The sequence below is a fragment of the Drosophila serrata genome, unplaced genomic scaffold, assembly GCF_035046125.1.
Source record: "Drosophila serrata isolate PLE 108 unplaced genomic scaffold, ASM3504612v1 contig_2, whole genome shotgun sequence".
In the NCBI taxonomy this organism is placed as follows: domain Eukaryota; kingdom Metazoa; phylum Arthropoda; class Insecta; order Diptera; family Drosophilidae; genus Drosophila; species Drosophila serrata.
The window spans coordinates 1,532,056-1,549,692 of NW_028256900.1; the positions used below are offsets into that span (position 1 = coordinate 1,532,056).

At 35.5% G+C, this 17,637-nt stretch overlaps 1 protein-coding gene across 2 annotated transcripts in view; it reads left to right on the plus strand.

The window, feature by feature from the left end:
- Eip75B (Ecdysone-induced protein 75B) overlaps nt 1–17,637 on the plus strand; it is a 117,138-nt gene that overhangs the window by 50,855 nt on the left and 48,646 nt on the right. The window contains exon 1 of one of the 2 annotated variants that reach the window (XM_020946277.2): nt 9,011–13,811. The exons of the other annotated variant lie outside the window; for it this stretch is intronic. Coding sequence (XP_020801936.2) covers nt 13,046–13,811 — 766 coding nt within the window. The 5' untranslated portion in view covers nt 9,011–13,045. Of the gene's footprint in view, nt 1–9,010; nt 13,812–17,637 lie in introns of those variants that run through there. 2 annotated transcript variants of the gene reach the window in all.

The window sequence follows — 17,637 nt, forward strand, 5'->3', positions numbered from 1 at the left end:
AGAGGGATAGCAATTGAAAGAGAGATGGAAAGAGTGCAGCGACCTGCGATCGTCGACCGAGTCAACAACACATACCGCATACTGAATCATGGATGGGAATTGCACAAAAGGGGGTAAAAAAATGGGGGTGGGGGGAGGAGGGTGATGTAGTAGGGGGTTTTCTCTTTGACTTGGCAACGTCATCAGCTGTCGGCTACCTTTCCCCCCTGACTTACCTCCCTTCCCCCTAATTTCCCTACTTCTTCCCCCTTTTTCCGCACACCGCATTGCAGTTGCATACCAGTTTTTTCGCGCTATTTTGCATGCGATCGTTTGGTGCTACTGGGAGGAGGAAAAGGAGGGGGAAAACTACAGAGGTGAGGGGGGGTAGGACCGGGAGGGGGGTGCCACATATGTGGTAGAAAGCGCCAATGCACTGCCAACTGCCATGTTATAGTATAATGAACTCTCCGAACAATCTCGTCGTTGTCGTTGGGGTGTTTGACTTCTGTGCCTGGCACCAACCGATTGAAAGTACTGGAATAGAGCTGGGAAATACGACCTGGGGAATAACCAGGTAATTGGTGGAGTAAGATCATCCATTTCAGGGGGTAGAGTAGTATCGAACTAGGAAATATTTAAGGGATCTCTAGGGGGATCTCTGGGGGGTTTCTTGAGAGTTATTCAACTTTAAACTATACTGATGATAGATAATGCTTATGGAAACCCATTAACTTATAGAATATGTATAATACAACATGATCTTTCTATCAACCTAGAATTATATCTTGTAATAATAGAGAAGTCTTATGGAGACCTATTAAACGTTAGTAGTAACATACATATATAATACCTTATCTCTATCTAGTCTTAGGAAAACCCAGTAAACTATAGAATACATATACATTATGCTCTTTCTATCAACCCAGAATTATGTCTTGTAATGATACAGATGTCTTATGGAATATATATAATACCTTATGATCTTTCTATCTCTATCTATTACAGAGAAGTCTTATGGAAACCCATTGAACTATAGAAAATATATAAATTATGCTCTTTCTATCAACCTAGAACCATAACTTTTACCGATAATAGAGAAGTCTTCTGAAAACCCATTAATCTTTATAATATATATAATACCTTATACTCTTTCTACCAACCCAGAATCATATCTAAGCTAACTAATCAACTTGTCACACTTCCTTTTTCTGGCAATCAATCCGATAATCGAACCTATTGAACTGCCTTGACTGTTGAGTGATAATTGTTTGATTTCCAAAGCCACTTGACCTCGGTGTCTCGACCTCCCCTCCCCTATAACTATCTTCCTGCTTGGCTTGGGGGGCGTCTCTAATCTAATCTAAAACCAGAAGCATGCTCATGGATCGATTTGCCACCTGATTCGATGGATACTCTATGATAGCTTCATGTTCTATAACCCTCAGATCGTGCATTAAACTTTACTTCCTTGTGTTTTCTGAGGGGGAAGGGGGCACTGGCACTGGCACTGGCGCTCATCGCTTCGCATTCATAAATTATCAGACGGAGGAGCTTGGCAAAAAGCAAAAAAAATCAACAAAAATTATGCTAAACACGTTTAAAAAGCGACTCAAACAGGTTTCAAATTCCCCGACGACCAACAGACCAATTTTTTTTTGGGGCCTTATGCGTATGTACTCTCTTTCAGGTCCCCCAGTTTCTTATTATATACTTATACTTATATATATTTTTTTCTGTTGTCTCACTAATTATTATGCTAAGCTCCAAAAAAAAAAAAAAGATTGGAGTGGAGAGTGGAGATACAAAGGGTTGCGAATTTTCAAAAAGAAACGAGAAGAAACGGAGGAGAACGCACAATTCTACAGAAGACAAGACACAAGTCTTCGGTTAATGGAGGTCATTCACTTTCGCACGAATTGTTTCTCCAGCAGAGTCAAGTCCAAGTCCAAGTTTCAACTTACCGCCATATATATACATATATATCTATATATATATATATATATATATATATATATACATATATCGCATAATCTTATTACGTTGCCAAAATATACATCGGCTTATATATCTTCAGACTTTTGATTTTCGCTGTTCTTTACCTCGATTCGGTACAATTTGTTTTCTTTTCGCTTTTTCTTACTTGTTGGTTTAGTTCTTTGTGAATGGTGTCTTTATGGTGCTTTTCTGCACTTATTATCGACTGAGATATCAATCTGTGTGTGTCCAATGGCAGCTGTCAGCCTATTGACCAAAAAAGTGGTTTGAAATCATTCCAAATTATGTGGTTAAAGATTGGTTTCCGTCAGGTCTCTTTAGGGCCACAATTCGCTTTGGTCAAGTGGCGAAAGCTTGAGGCTTAAAGAATGAAGAATCGTTATAGAATTTAGGTTGGAAATGTTGTAAAGAATGACAGGAAAGAGTGTAGGCTTTATATAGGATCTTCTGTATATAAAACCGATTTAAAAAAGCATTTTAAAAATCAAGAAAAACCAGGACATTGTTCCTACTTTCAATTTACACAATCTCCTTTCCTGAATCAAGGTTTCATCTTAACAAATGTAAATAAATTAAAAGTTAAATTAAATCTTTGTTAGGAAATACTTCACTTAGTTCTTATTAACTCTTTACTACCTTATGTACTTCAATCTTCAAACTATCTTTTTACAAGCCCTGAGTCTTTTTCCAACCAAATCAGTAAGCATTTCCATCAGTTTGTCATTTAAAGACCAAAGTCATCCATAAATCATCATCATAATCATGTTTTTCTGTGCTATGAAATTATACTCATATTCTTTGGAGTATCTTTGGTCATATTTTGAACCCTCTGGTGGACCATTAGGCCATCATCTCTCGATGTATCTCTGTTGCTAACCAGCCCAAGTATCATATCCATTCCAATCAACTACCGTTCGAATGTATCTGTCCATCTATGTATCTATCGGATGCAAAGCCATAATTCATGGGCCGTTCAGGTGCTTATTACCGTCCCCGAACCAAGTGCAAATTGCCAATTAAACAGGGAGTACTTACAAAAAGAGCAATCAAGAGGTGCAGAGGAGCCTCGGGTTAAGGTATTGTGTCTCTGCTGGCATAATCATAGAAAGCACGTGTGGCAATTACCAATTTTCACAACAACAACAACAACAAAAAAAAAAAGGAAAAACATGGCCAAAAGTGCATTCAACTTGGCCAACTGTGCACATGCGTGGCGGCAATAGAGAGCTTGGCAGAGGGAGAGACAGGGGAACGAGACAAGTCAATAAACTGCGGAGAGCTTATCAGACAAACTAAGCACGATCGCAGAACTAAAACTGCAGCTGTGGAGTGCGAATTCAGAGCTGATCATTTGGCTTTCTTTTCGCTAGAAAGGAGTTAAAAAAAAACAAACAAGATAGATAACAGAAAGAAAACTCTAATAAAATTCCCTTAAATTTATGTACAAAGACCTGGCATTAAGGGGTATGATATATAGATATTTTAAAAACTGTTTCATAAATATGCAAGAGTAATCGATATTAATTTGATTCGGTTATCGATCTTAAATGATCATTTAAAATTTCAACATTTTTGAATAGCATATTAAGCATATTAAAACACAAAGATTATGCATTTATATCTACCTGAATTTAAAAGTGTTTTTATTTCTGATATGAAATTTACTAAAATATCGATTTTTATCAATGAAAAACTGATAAAAATTCAATTTAGGCAAGAAATAGTTCATTTTACATTTTAAAAATATTTTTTAATATTTTGCTTAATATTTTCAAGTCAAAGATACATATTTATTTGTTTTATTTTGTCTGATTCCAGATACTTTTTATTTACTATTTAAAATAGAAAAGGAGACATGAATATTTGTATTGTATATGATTAAGATTAATATAATTGATAATCTTATTATTTAATATTATTATTTACTAATGATATTATTTATATCCAAAATCCTAGCTTTATTTGAGCTCATCATTGCTGTGTGCGAATAACCCTCAATAACAGTTACAAAACTGTAAGCAGTCGTAAAGCCATTCTCCTCCCATTTCGCCCCTACTCCTCCCCCCTCCTCCCGTTTGCTCTGAGTGTGTGTGTGTGTGTGTGTGTGTTAGTGCTTGTGCGTATCTGTGTGTAGAGTCAATGCACGCAACTAGGCATAGATACGCGAATGCGAAAGCGACCAGAGAAGAATGTCCAAGAAAAAATTGCACTTAAGACTGCACCAGGAGAGAGACAGACAGAGACAGTGGGAGAGAGAGTGAGTGAGAGGGCAGAGACACCGACAGAGACAGCAGGAGAGCGGAGTGCATTGCACTGAAATGAAGGGTTAAAGACCCTCGGACGAGCTCTTTGCGATCCGTTGCGAGTGGAAAAATCCAAAAGATCCACATCCACGCACACCAACGGAAATTGGAATCTGTGCGGCGGGAAAGCAAAAGTGCAGCGCCAGTCTCCCTCTCTCCCTCTCCCTATCTCTCTTTCTCTTTCGAATAGAAAGAAAAATACGAGAAAAGTAAAAGAAAAACAAAGCGAGGCGAAACGAAACGAAACGAACCTACATCAACATCCATCGGATCGCAGCAATCTCTGTCTCAGTGCAGCAGAGCAGTGGCTTTGAACTTCACACAGATTCAGATACAGTTTGCTCTACCTCTCTCACTCTGTACATGTATCTCTCTCTCTTTCTCTTTCTCTGGGTCTTTGTTGTAAATACTCTATGTTGAGTTGGGGGTATTTGTTGTTCTAGCTAAAATGGTTTTGGTGCCTATAAATATGATTTTAATACAATGTAATATAAATAATATAAATATTATTATTATAAGTATATAAATATAATATATATTATATTTTATATTTACAACATACAATTTATATCAAATAGATTTATCCCTTTCATATATAGATTTATTTCTTTTTTAGCTTAGCTAGCAAATTTCCTAAAAAAGATATATTTTTTATAGATAATATATAAAAAAATTCTTAAGAAATTATGTTCCTCAGAAATTGTTTTCAATAGAAACACACTGACCATATTTCGTATTAGACTTGGTGTTAATTTTTTATATTTTGATTATATTTAATATATAATTTATTATAAAAGAAACCACACAAACGGAAGTTAAATAGACCACAGAAATGATAAAATAACTACATTTATACCGTCAAATATTTTATTTATATTTTATATAAAGTCTATACAAAATAATATAAATAAAATATATACTTTAAATACACCATAATTATCATTATAAAAGAGTATTAAAATATTCAATCTATGAGATACAAATTACCCCCTCTTTCTAACTATCAATGTTGTGTGCATGGATGGTGTGCAGTGTGTGAGTTGTCTGTTTTTTATACACTTTTTTTCAATGTCGAGTTCACTTTTTAAAGCGGGGCACTGAGCACTGCTATTGGGATAGATCATTGAACGTTCAATGCGCCTTGATTGAAGCGAGTCGAGTCGAGTCGAGGTTTGGGTTTTGGGTTCGAGTTCGAGTTCGAATCGAGTTCGAGTTGAGTGATCATCGCACTCAAGTGGAGGCGTCTGCTCCAAGGCACTTTTGATTAATTTTCCCCCCTGCCCAAGGCCCGCGTTCTTCCCCCACCGATAAGGGAATGCGTTTCCTGCCCTTGCATGTCAGCAGATAATAACAATGAGGGAAATGGGAATTGGAAAATCGGTGAGGGGGAAAAATTGTGGAAAAACTTAGAAAATTAACCAAAAAAAAACAGAACCAACTCGAATCGCTTGAGAGGCAGATAAAAACCAAAAGAAAGAAGTTTGCCAAGAAAGAAGGAGTCTAGAAACGAGTTCAAGTACATTCTAGGAAAGAGAGAGGAATACAGTAGGAGGGAGATAGATATAGGACTTAATGGGGGGAAATGGAAAATGTTGTGGATGCAACGAGCTCTGGAAATTGTTGCTAGAAATTTCCTTGAAGAGACAACAAGGAAAGACATGAGTTTAGGCTCAAAGAAAATTCGAGTTGCATAATAAAAGGAGTTTATATGTAATTTAATAAAAATATATAAGAGATTGATTGTTTATATTTCTATATAAATAAATATTAAATAACAAATAATAGATAATTTCTTGAAAACCGCATAAATTTATACATATATTTTTCAATAAAAATACTTTCCTCCAGTTGACCCCAGATCAATATCCTCTACAACTTGACCTCAAGACCTTCTAGTTTGGAATATTTTGCATATCCAAACAAAATTTGTATCTTTGATAAATATTTATATATGTATATACCTTATATTTTGGCACTCTGCACTAATTGTTTATGCCGCAAACAAAACTCTATAACTATCGCTTTGGGTTTAAACAAACACACAACAAAGAAGGAAGTGGCTAAAAATTGTGTGGAAAGCAGTTCAATAGACTGAGACCGGGCCATGGTCAAGAGATGATTGTTTTGTTTGATTTAGAATTTAGCAGTTTCCAACTGGCGATAAAAAAAAAGAGGAGGAAAAAAATAATAATAATAAAAAGCAAGAGCTCACACACGCATTGGCGAAAATTCCGACGACGACCTTGGCTAATAAAAAAGTGTGGGCCTGGGAAAGCTTTTGCATAGATTATGTAACTGTACCCGAACTATCAGCTGTCGGGGACCTTGAAATCCCTTATCGAATCTTCACCTTTTGCGAAAACTACAAAAATACAGTGAGTCCGGAATAAATAGAAATCAACTGCTGATAAGCACACCTGTTCACCCCCCAACACCCACATGCCGGTTTGGCTTGTTCTATTAGCTATTTTTGTGAAAAGAAATATATATGGAAAATTTTGGGTAGTTTTAGAAGAATGAATGCATACTCTTTCAATACAAAAATTATATAAAATGGAAAGTAGTAAATATAGATTTTTATTGAATAAAAAAGGTATTATAATTTTAGTCAGAAGCTTGTATCGATGTGAAGGAGTCATTTCCGACCCTATAAATTTTATATATTCTTGATCAGCATCAACAGCCGAGTCGATCTAGCCATATCAGACAGAAAAAAATATTTTTCAAATTTTTTCAAAATTTTTTAAGGGGTTACATCGTTAAAATTATCAAAATTTGACAAAAATTTTAACATTTTAAATTGAGTATGCAGATTTATAACCCTTATAAAAACTAACTTAGGAATGCTTTGCGAATCAAAATCAATGAATTTTTGACTTAGTTATGAGTTTTTTAAACTTTCAATTTGTAGAAAAAATTTTCATATAAAAATTAATAATGATAAAATGCTCTATAATTCTAAAAAATTTTTTAAGAATCTAAAAGTGGCTTCTTAGAAAGAAAATGTATCCAAACCTCTACCTAAAATCATAGAACCCCATTCCATAAAGTGAAAAAATAATATGACGCGGGGGAACAAAGCGCAGAGAAAGAGATGGTTATATACCGTGTGAGGGAGACACACTCATTGAGGAACAGAGATAAGAGAAGGCCTGAGGCCCAAGGAATTTGTGCTGCTGACCTTCATTTTGGTTTCATCGCTGATAACAAACACAAACGAAGCAACCACCACCACCGATAACAGGCAGACTAACTGTCACTGTGTGTTTATTATTATTATTTAAGTTTTTTCGCTGGGCTGGTTACGTCGATAAGGCGGGCATGTTGTTGTTCCACTGTACACCAACAGTCCCCGATTAGTTGTCATTATTATTATGGCATATTATGGTCCGAAACTATTACGATCTAACCGAAAGAGCTTTATCTATCTATCTATATTTCACACGTGGGTGTGGGACACTCTCGGCAGGGACTTACCGCTGTAATCACAAGGGCTTCCCGAGGGAAAAGTGTCTAGGAAAGTGAACAAATATTATGAAATATTAAGTCAGTGCGATTCGTATGCGATTAGATGTTTTATTACTCAATGATATTTTATAACTATAAAGAGCCTTGGCGAAAAAACATTTCATTATAAATGACATAATGTTTGTGTCAGCACTTCAAAGGTGATTTTTTGTATAGTATTCAGGAAAGGTTTTAATTGCTGTTATAAAGATAATTCTTCTTTATTAGGAGATTAACTTTTCTCTGGTGATTTGTTTTAGTAAATTATAATAAATTAAAATAAGGTAATATTCTGGGTATGGTAGAGAAATGATACTGCTTAATAATTTTATATGTTAGCTAGATCTAAAATCAGTTTTTGAAAGTTTATAAAGAACTTTAATAATTACCCAAGTGTTGGTAATATTAAAATTTTTAATTTAGGATTAATCTCAACTACTTATACTTTTTCTAGAATTTTTCAAGCCCTTCTTAATAGGATTCTTTAATGTCTTTAGCCTTCCTTAATAGAATTAATAAGAATTTTATTTGAAAACCTATTACCTAACCCCTAAAATAGGTTTGGGATAACCTTCAGGAAATGTTCTTGCACCGTTCACCTCCCCCTTTGCCCATGACATCATGAACAGGCCCAAAAAATTATGCGTAATCAACGACACAATCCTAGCAGAACAACAATGCCGACCGAAAAAAAAGAAGGCACGCAAAAAAATTAAATTGCTCGAGTACGAAAATTCGAATAAAAAAAATACCGAAAAAAAGCGCGGCACAGCTAAAGTGAATAAAAAAAACACACACAAAAAACCAACAACAACTCAGACGAAATATACACACATTTTCAATGCGTAAGCCGCAAAATGGTTGGCCTTCAAATTGACCGAGTTCATGAACGCGTACGAACTCACGCACCTTCTCATTGTGCGTTAATTATATAGATACAGATACAGATACGGATACTCAAACCCACAGATAGATGGGCCAGAAGAGCGATAGACAGACGGGGAGTTACGCAATCCGAAACTGGTTTCGGAGTTCTAAAAAACTACTTGCCCAAATTGTTAACAACTTATCGAGGAAGTTTTTTTTTTTTTTTGCTGTCGTACGAGTATTCACTCATTTTTTATTATATATATTTTTTTTGGCAAATTAAATACCAGACACAAGGAAAAACTTATAAAAGAGTCGTTCAACTTGATCAGGAGAGTATGACACAGAGAAGAGAGAGCATTAAGAGTAGCACGGAAGCCTTCAACTCTGCTTGTCAACCGATTAACAATTGTCAATGATTATTATAAAGATTTAAAAGCAAGGCTTTCGAAAACCGAAGTTTATTTACTCTTAAAGGTTTTTTCAATATAAAATGATAAATATATTCCAAAATAATGTATTCTTAGTCACTATAAATAAGTTTAAAGTAAATTTAATCGATGAGATACTTTTTCAGGATATGGGTTACGGTAGACAAGAAAGCCGAAGTTTATATACCCTTAACTTGTAATTAACTTATAGTATAGAATCGGAAATGGAACATAACTAAACTTAAAATATTCCTATTCTTTGAATCGATATTTATCGATATTTCCACAAATCGAAAGTTTAAAAAACTCACAACTCAGCCAAAAAAGCATTAATTTTAATTCGGAAAACTGTTCTATGCTAGTTTTTATTGAGGTTAAAAAATCTGCATACTCAATTTAAAATGTAAAAATTTTAAATTTTTTTCACATTTTAAAAATTTTAACGCTGTGACCCCTTATAAAATTTTGAAAAAATTTCGAAAATTTATTTTTTGACCAGGCATGGCTAGATCGTCTCGGCTGTTGATGTTGATTAAGAATATATATAATTTATAGGGTCAAAAATGACTCCTTCACAAGCTACTGCCTAAAAATAATACTTTATAAGAAGAAAATTACTTATAAAATCATTTAATTAATTTTATATAATTTTTTGTACACTTCCTCCTTTGCTAGGGTATTAAAATATATAAGAATAATAATAATGAAACATTTCTCTGCTGCCATGTGCGTGCCATGCTGGCCCTCATTCTCAATTTATCGGTCAATTGTACGCCGTACTAAGGCACACGCTTCGCGGCTGGAAAGTTGAAGGCAACTGCGTCAGGGACACCACTTCTTTATCGGAGTACTTTGATCCATCTGGTCGTTGTGACTAAAGTGACTAAGTAACTGCCATGCTTACCATACATGCTGATAAACGAATTGAATTTTTTTTTCGCAACATAAAAAACGAGCGAGATGGGATGAGAGGGGAGAAAGCCAATGACATTTCCAAGGAGTTCACTCGCCTCATGATCGCGAGGCAAGATCATGACATGGCGAAACTCTTTGGAAAATTGCCAAATAAAAAATAAGGTTATTAAAGGCAGTAAGGGAGATTTTTGGATTAGTTTTGTAGAAGATACTCTTTGAAATTGATAAAAAGATACTTGTTTAGGAGAAAGAATGTCTACATATAGAGCCAGGATCCTTGAAATTTCTTCTGTATTTCTTGGGTTTGTTAAAAAGAAAGAAGGGTCTCTAATCTTTAAACTAATATCTTCAGAATATTATCTTAAGATCACTTTTCCTGCTATCTTTTCCTATAAATAACCTCTTGAAAACTAATAAACTAAAAAAAACGAAAGGAAAGAAAACCATCTCCCAGAAAAACCAATAATAATACAATATTTTTGGAAGAGTTCAGCATGCTCATTGAACTTGACCCCCACTTGAACCCCGGGTTTGGAATCTCCTACTCCTCCTCCTTCTCCGCCTCCTCCTTGGAGGTTCATTTCCACTTTCGTTTTGTCTGCTCGTTAATATATCTCCAGACTCGAAAACTCTCTGGTTTTGAGATACAACGGCGGGGGACTTGGACTCTGGGTGCTGCCTTGGTACACTCTGTTGTCATTATTGAAATTGCATTAATAAGGAAGTTCAATGTTTATTTTTGTTTGAGTCTGGCAGTCTGAAGGAAAATGAAAATGTGTTTTTTATTCATATTATATGCCGTTCAAGTTACTGATTAAGGGGTCCGGTGGTTGAACGACGTCAGCAAACCAATGTGAAAGTGATCGAAGATCACTGGGTTTAAGGTAACTGGAGATGTATACTATATATATCTTTTTCTTTAAGTAAATATGAATCATAGTTGGGCGTGGAAAAGGGTTCTGTGGGGAGTTAAGATATGGTTTTATTTCTATGTTTAATTGTGAAAAAAGTACTTCTCACAAAACAATCAATATAAGTTTAAAATCATTAAAATAGCTTGTATTTAGAGGTATTTCAGATCAATAAATTCTAAATATATTTCTAATAAAAAGTAAACAATTAAAAGATAGTTAAAATGTAGTATTTTGTATATTTTTAAAGGAACAGAGTTAAAGATATTATATCTTAAAGTGCTTAATCTGTATCTAAGTAGTTACTGCTATGAAAATCAACTCCTAAATCGATATATTTAACCAGTAAACACTTAAATATTTTGAAATACTTTTTAAAAAACCATTTTACATGTTTTTAAAGACTTTTAACTTGAGTTCATTAACAAAAGATCCCTCTAATAGCAATTATTCCCCCTAAGAATAATAAAAACACTGCTAAACACATTGTCAATTCTGTTCAATAAACACAAGTATTAACAGCTAATTTAGCCCAGATCCCAAAAGCAGAACATTTTCCACATTTCCCGCAAAGATGCCCCCATAAAGACGTAGAAAATGGGAAAAATCTTGGTGTTTTTGTTTGGAGGAAAACATGTCGTGGCCGAGAAAAAGAAAAACAAAACCCTCCCCAGGAAAATATGTGTGTAGAAGAAAAAATATATAAAATGGAAACAAGGAAAACTCAGTCAAAGATTATTTTTGGAAAAGGCAGCGAGACGGCGTATGTCTAGCCTTGAATGGGTCAAATGTGGGGGTGGCATTGGCCCACGGAGAAGGGGAGGGGTTGAACTAGGCAGGGGAGGTGGTAGTTTTAGTGTTGTTGTTGTTGCTGCCTCACTTTAACCCACACACGTGGCGCTGCGATCCAGGAAATACATTATATCTCACAGATACTCGGCATTGACCTAGGCGAAGTCTCTGTATAGTTTATTGCCTTTCTGGCCGTGTAAATATTTGATTTACATGGTACACCTTTTCCGCTCAGTGTCAACGACTGCAAGTCAACGATCCTATCCGAACTTTAATAATATTATTATTATTATTTTTAACTGCTGAGAGTGATATAATTTTTAATTGCATGTAATTTCATAAATTTTCACTCCGCTGAAGTTTTATTGAACTCCACTCTCTCTCTCTCTCTCTCGGTGTGACTCTCTCTGCCACTCTCTCTATCTGCCTCTTGTGCTCTGGATCTCTCTCTCTCTCTCTCTATCTCTGGCTTGGCCGACATGTGTTTCGCTCTCACAGCTGTTGCTGGCCTCTCGCTCGCACCCGCATGTTCAGTGCCAGCACATGTTTCGCTTTCCTGAGAGGGAGAGAGCAATGTACTGTGGGCAAAATATAAATGTTTTTAGCATCAATTCTTGTTTTGAAGACAAAAGCAGGAAACTTTGGAAATAAAAGTAATATATTATGCCTGAATTTTGATCATTTTTTTTATTTTAACCACGCTTTCTGTTCCGTCCCATTAAAGCCTTATTCTTGAAATATTTCTTATCAAATATATTACGAAAAAAACCCTTAGAACACTTGATTAAATTATATTTTGAATGCTCTATTAATCTTAATGCTTCGTTAATTAGGAAAACAATTTGTATCTTAATATCAAATAAAAATCTCAAAATTTTCTACATTTTACCCATTGTGCAATGGCGAGAGCGGCCGCTGCCGGCGTCGACGTCGACGCTCGCTCGAGGTCGGCTGGCCGAAAAACTGAACAAGATCCAACGCAAGTCGGATTTTTCATTCAGTCGGTTTTTTCACTTCGGTTTTTTCACTCGGCTCCGATCTGCTGAATTCGTTACGTTCGTAAGTGAGTGAGCTTTTGGCGCAGTGTAATGTGCAAAGGATATATAACCCAAAACAAGTGAAAATACTTCCTAATTAAACTACAAGTGCTTCTTCGGTTTCCCCCAAATGCAAATATCCCATAAAGTGCGTAAAAAAACCATGCAAACTAAATAAAATAAGAGTTAAAAGTTTTAACCAAACAATGTCAGTTTAAGGCCAAGAATTATAAACCAAAAAAATAAAAAGAATATTAATTTCGCGTAGAAATTTCCCCAATCAAAAGTGCCGCAAATAAGCAAAAATGCTCATGTCCGCGGACAGTTCGGACAGCGCCAAGACCTCTGTGATCTGCAGTACAGTGGGCGCCAGTATTATAGTGCCAACCCATTCACATCCACACCCACACCCACACCCCCACCCACCGCCACCGCCGGCCCCCGAGCAGCCCAGCACCACAGCGCCGCCCTCGTCGCCCATTCTGACCGCTGGTCGTTCGCATTTGGAAAATGCTCTGAAATTGCCACCAAATACCAGCGTTTCGGCCTATTATCAGCACAACAGCAAGCTACAGAGCTACGGACCCACGGAATTTAGAAGCCTGGTAGCACCTGTCACAGATCTGGATACTGTGCCACCCACAGGTGTGACCATGGCCTCGTGTTCCTCGAATTCAAATTCGAGTTCCAGTTCCTCCTCATCCTCATCCTCCTCCTCGTCGAAGCTGCCCCACAGCAATGTGATTTTTGTGAGCAAATCGAGTGCCGTTAGCACCACGGAAGGTCCGGCAAATGTGGTGCAGCAGCAACCACAACACTTTGAGTCCCTGCCCCACCACCCACAACAGCAACTGCAACAGCAGCAGCAACATCACCTTCATCAGCACCACCCCCATCCACATGCCATGTATCCCCATGGATATCCACAGGCAAATCTCCACCATCCCAACGGTGGCATTGTGGTGGTGCCCGCTGACTCAAGACCCCAAACACCGGATTATATCAAATCTTACCCAGTTATGGATACAACTGTGGCCAGTTCGGTGAAGGGAGAACCAGAGCTTAATATAGGTGAGTGGGGAAAAATAGGATAACCCTTATATGGTATATAAGGAAGGATCTGGAGAGTCTAGAATAGCCCCAAAAGTCTGAAACTTAAGATTGTTATATATTATAATGTATCAAGTTAGGTAATAATAGAAAAAGGAGAAATAAAAGTGATTTGTAGTTTGAAAACCGCTAAAGAAAATGGTATAGGTCTTCAGGACTCTATTAAAAAATCATCCTATCAAAATATCATATTTAAGACCATTTAAAACTCTTTAAAACATTCATTTCATATAAAATATGATATATAAATAAATTTTCATATTTCACACAAGCTTGAACCATAAATATTATAATAAAGAACTTGCTAATACATCCCCCAATAAGGCATTACCTCCAATAAGAAAACCGTTTCAATCTCATAAAATCAAAACTAAAGCAATCTCAAGATTTGCTTCCGTTTTAGCCAAAAAAGGTATAGAAGCCTTGGCTAGCCAATATACATGTATATATTGTATTTGCAAACAAATGAATATATATAGGCGATCTGATTTGATTTTGACCTTCCCCCCAAACAGTCCAATTAGCATTAGGCCCAAGCGGAAATTTGCGAGGTGGGGTGGCGCCTCCAAAAAAATGTGACTTGTGTGATGTCACTAGGCCCAGCTATCGTGTGACCATCATTATCAATGCGATTATCATTATCAGTGCGTTGATCGCTTAGTCGCTTAGTCAGTCGCTCAGCAGCTCCCAGTCATCAAGGTCGTTCCGCATCCGAAATCATTTTGCTGTTTGCGTTGAGTTCAAGTGAGTTCAATTAACTTGAAGCGACCGCACACATTTCGGTTTTTTTTGTTGTTTCATTATTATTATGTTTCTCATTTTTTTTGTTTAACCGAAAAATATAACTGTACCAATGTCAGGCTTTTGTTTTATGAGTAAAGGAAGTTAATGCACTTTATGAGTAACAACCGGTTCAAGACTAACATATATAGTATATATATCGGATCGGGGCAATTGCAGTTCAAGCGATGAGTCAAGGTAGTTCTTCCTATAAAAGGGGAACTGGTACTGGTTGAATGTTGTATCTTTTTTTCTTTTATTTTCCTTTTCATATGGGGGCTAATCTGTTGGATTCCAATGAAAACCCGTCGATGGAACCTTGGGGCAACGGAAAGTGTCGTTGTCGTTGTCGTTGGGTTCAAAATGGATTTTTGGGCCTGTGGTTACCAAGCCGGGTGTATTCCCAAGGTGTTTTATATGATAATGCGACCCCGGGAATTGGGAATACTGAATGAATTAACATTACTAGGAAGTAGCTTTAATTATGTATCTATCAATTTAGCAAAGAAGCTTTTTCTTTATATGAGTTCTGATTTAAATTAAAAATTTTGTAAAATTAGGAAATACCCAATTTTTTACCATTTCAGGGTATTATAATTTAAGTCAGAAGCTTGTTACGCTGTGAAGGAATCATTTCCGACCCCATAAATCATATATATTCTTGATCAGCATCAACAGCCGAGTAGATCTAGCCATGTCTGGTGAAAAAATAAATTTTCAATATTTTTCTTAAAATTTTCTTGTTAAAATTGTCATAAAAAAATGAAAAAATTTTGAAATATTAAAATTTTTTAATTGAGTATGCAGATTTATTAACCTTATAAAAACTAACATGGGAAAGTTTTCCGAATTGAAATGAATGTCTTTTTGGCTTCGTTATGAGATTTCTAAGCCTTGATTTAAACCAAAAAATTGTCATATAAAAATATCAATAAATATCCTTTAATGAATATTTGAAGTTTATTTATAATCAATTTCCTATTTGATCCAATAATTTAATTACAAACTGCAAGGATATATAAACTTGGACTTCCCGAAGTTACTTTCCATTCAAGTTAATATATATTTCAAATAGGATATTTATCCTACATAAATTACCATAACAAATGTCTCCATAACTCTATCAAATAATACCCATATCTTACTGGGAAAAAACCGCCCATTAAATCTGCATTTCGATCTCCTAAAGTATCTTTTCCAGTCATTGCATTTTAACACTCACTCCTCCTTTGAATCGAAAGTGAAAACCAAAATAATATTTATATATATGTATATCTATGTGAGTGTATCTTGGATTATGTCTCCAATTTCCAATTCCCCGACCATTTCTCACCCACTCGGTGCACTCCGATGGCTTTTGCAATTTTATATTTGCTTTACTTGGCAAAAGTTTGTATATGTTTCTTCTTTTTGTTGTTGTTGTTGTTTTCCCCCAATGCCTTCGATATTTATTTATGCGTGTGTGAGTGTGTGTGTGTATTGGCATTGCATTTCACTAAGTGAAAAACCGGGCGATGACAAAGTCTGTTTCCAAGTTCATTGCTACCACGAGTGAATCCATTGGATCGCTGGATTTCTTTTTTTATTTTTTGAATTCGCAAATGCAATTTCTTGGCCGGGTTGCATCCGTTTTGCCAAGTTTCGCATTTCAATTTGCCGCCAAACGAGAGTGAAAAGCCAACTGCAACTGCTTGACTTGGCCCAAACCAAATTCACTTTTCACTGCAAGGCAACAACTGAGCATGCGCGGCCAATTTACAGCCATCAACAGAAAAAATACTAAACAAAACAAAAACAAATACAAATAAAAATAAATAAATAAATAAGTAAAAAAAACCGGGTCTAAGTCTCTTTTGACATTTTTACATAGCGACGGGTTAATGTCCTCTTCTCCCCCTCCGCCTTTGAAAATGTCGGTGAAAGTCAAGCTGCAACGCTACAATTGTCCAAAAAGAAAAGTTTTCTGCTCTCCGCAATTTATTTGTTTGCATTTTCTTTCTTTTATATTTTTCCCGATTTTTCGTAGGCGGTCTTCATGAACTTTTGCTTGCTTCGAAAGTTTAACTTTTATTCGATTTTATTTTATTTTCAATTCATTTGACTTTTTGTTTGTGTTTATTTTTATTTTTATTGGCACAATTATTTGTGCATTTTTAGAAATTTATTAGGCAGACGAAGAAAGTGAAAACCAGCAAAGCGAATTGAAAGTAAAATACTTGTGTGTTGCAATTTATTTATAGGCAAAAGTTTTTTGTTTGAACTTTATGAACTTGACGGCAATTGAGGGATTTGATTTATTTTTTTCAAAACTGGACTTTTACTTTCTGGCTAATAGGTTTGAGGGAAATTTCTGAGAATCAAGGGATGAAAAAAAATATAAATAAGTCTTGGAAACTTTAAGATACTTTTGTATCTCGAACTAGTTTTTTTTCCTTAAATAACCTCAAATATTCTGTATTGATCTTAATTCTTTAATATTTAAAAAACCCAAGGCAATGACCCAAGCTTAATTAAGGGTACAAAATAAACCTTCCCACGCTTCGATCAATAACCTCTCGATGAATGTTTCATAAATTAATGATCTCCCTGAAAGGTTAAGGTCCCCGCAAAAAAAAGCGAAATGAATTTGCAGATCAATGCACTCCCTATAAGTAAGGAATTCTCAAAAAATTATCCGAAATTCACTTAAACATTCATTTAAACTCATTGCATAATCGAAAAGTTGAGTGACTGAATTTTGGGAGGCAGCAACAGCTTTTATTTAAAAATTCAATGAACTCAGAGGACACACGCCCACTTTACAAGGTACTATATGGTATTATTTTTTATATATATTTATGGACTGACCTCACTGGCGTTTCTTGAACTTCACGGGCAACATTTTTTTGGGAAATAAAATCTTGTATTCTTGACTTGATTAAGCGATACATTGAACTGGCGCTAAATAATAAAACAAAAAATAAAGCAAAAATAATAAAAAATTTCAAAAAAAAAACCTGTCTGAACA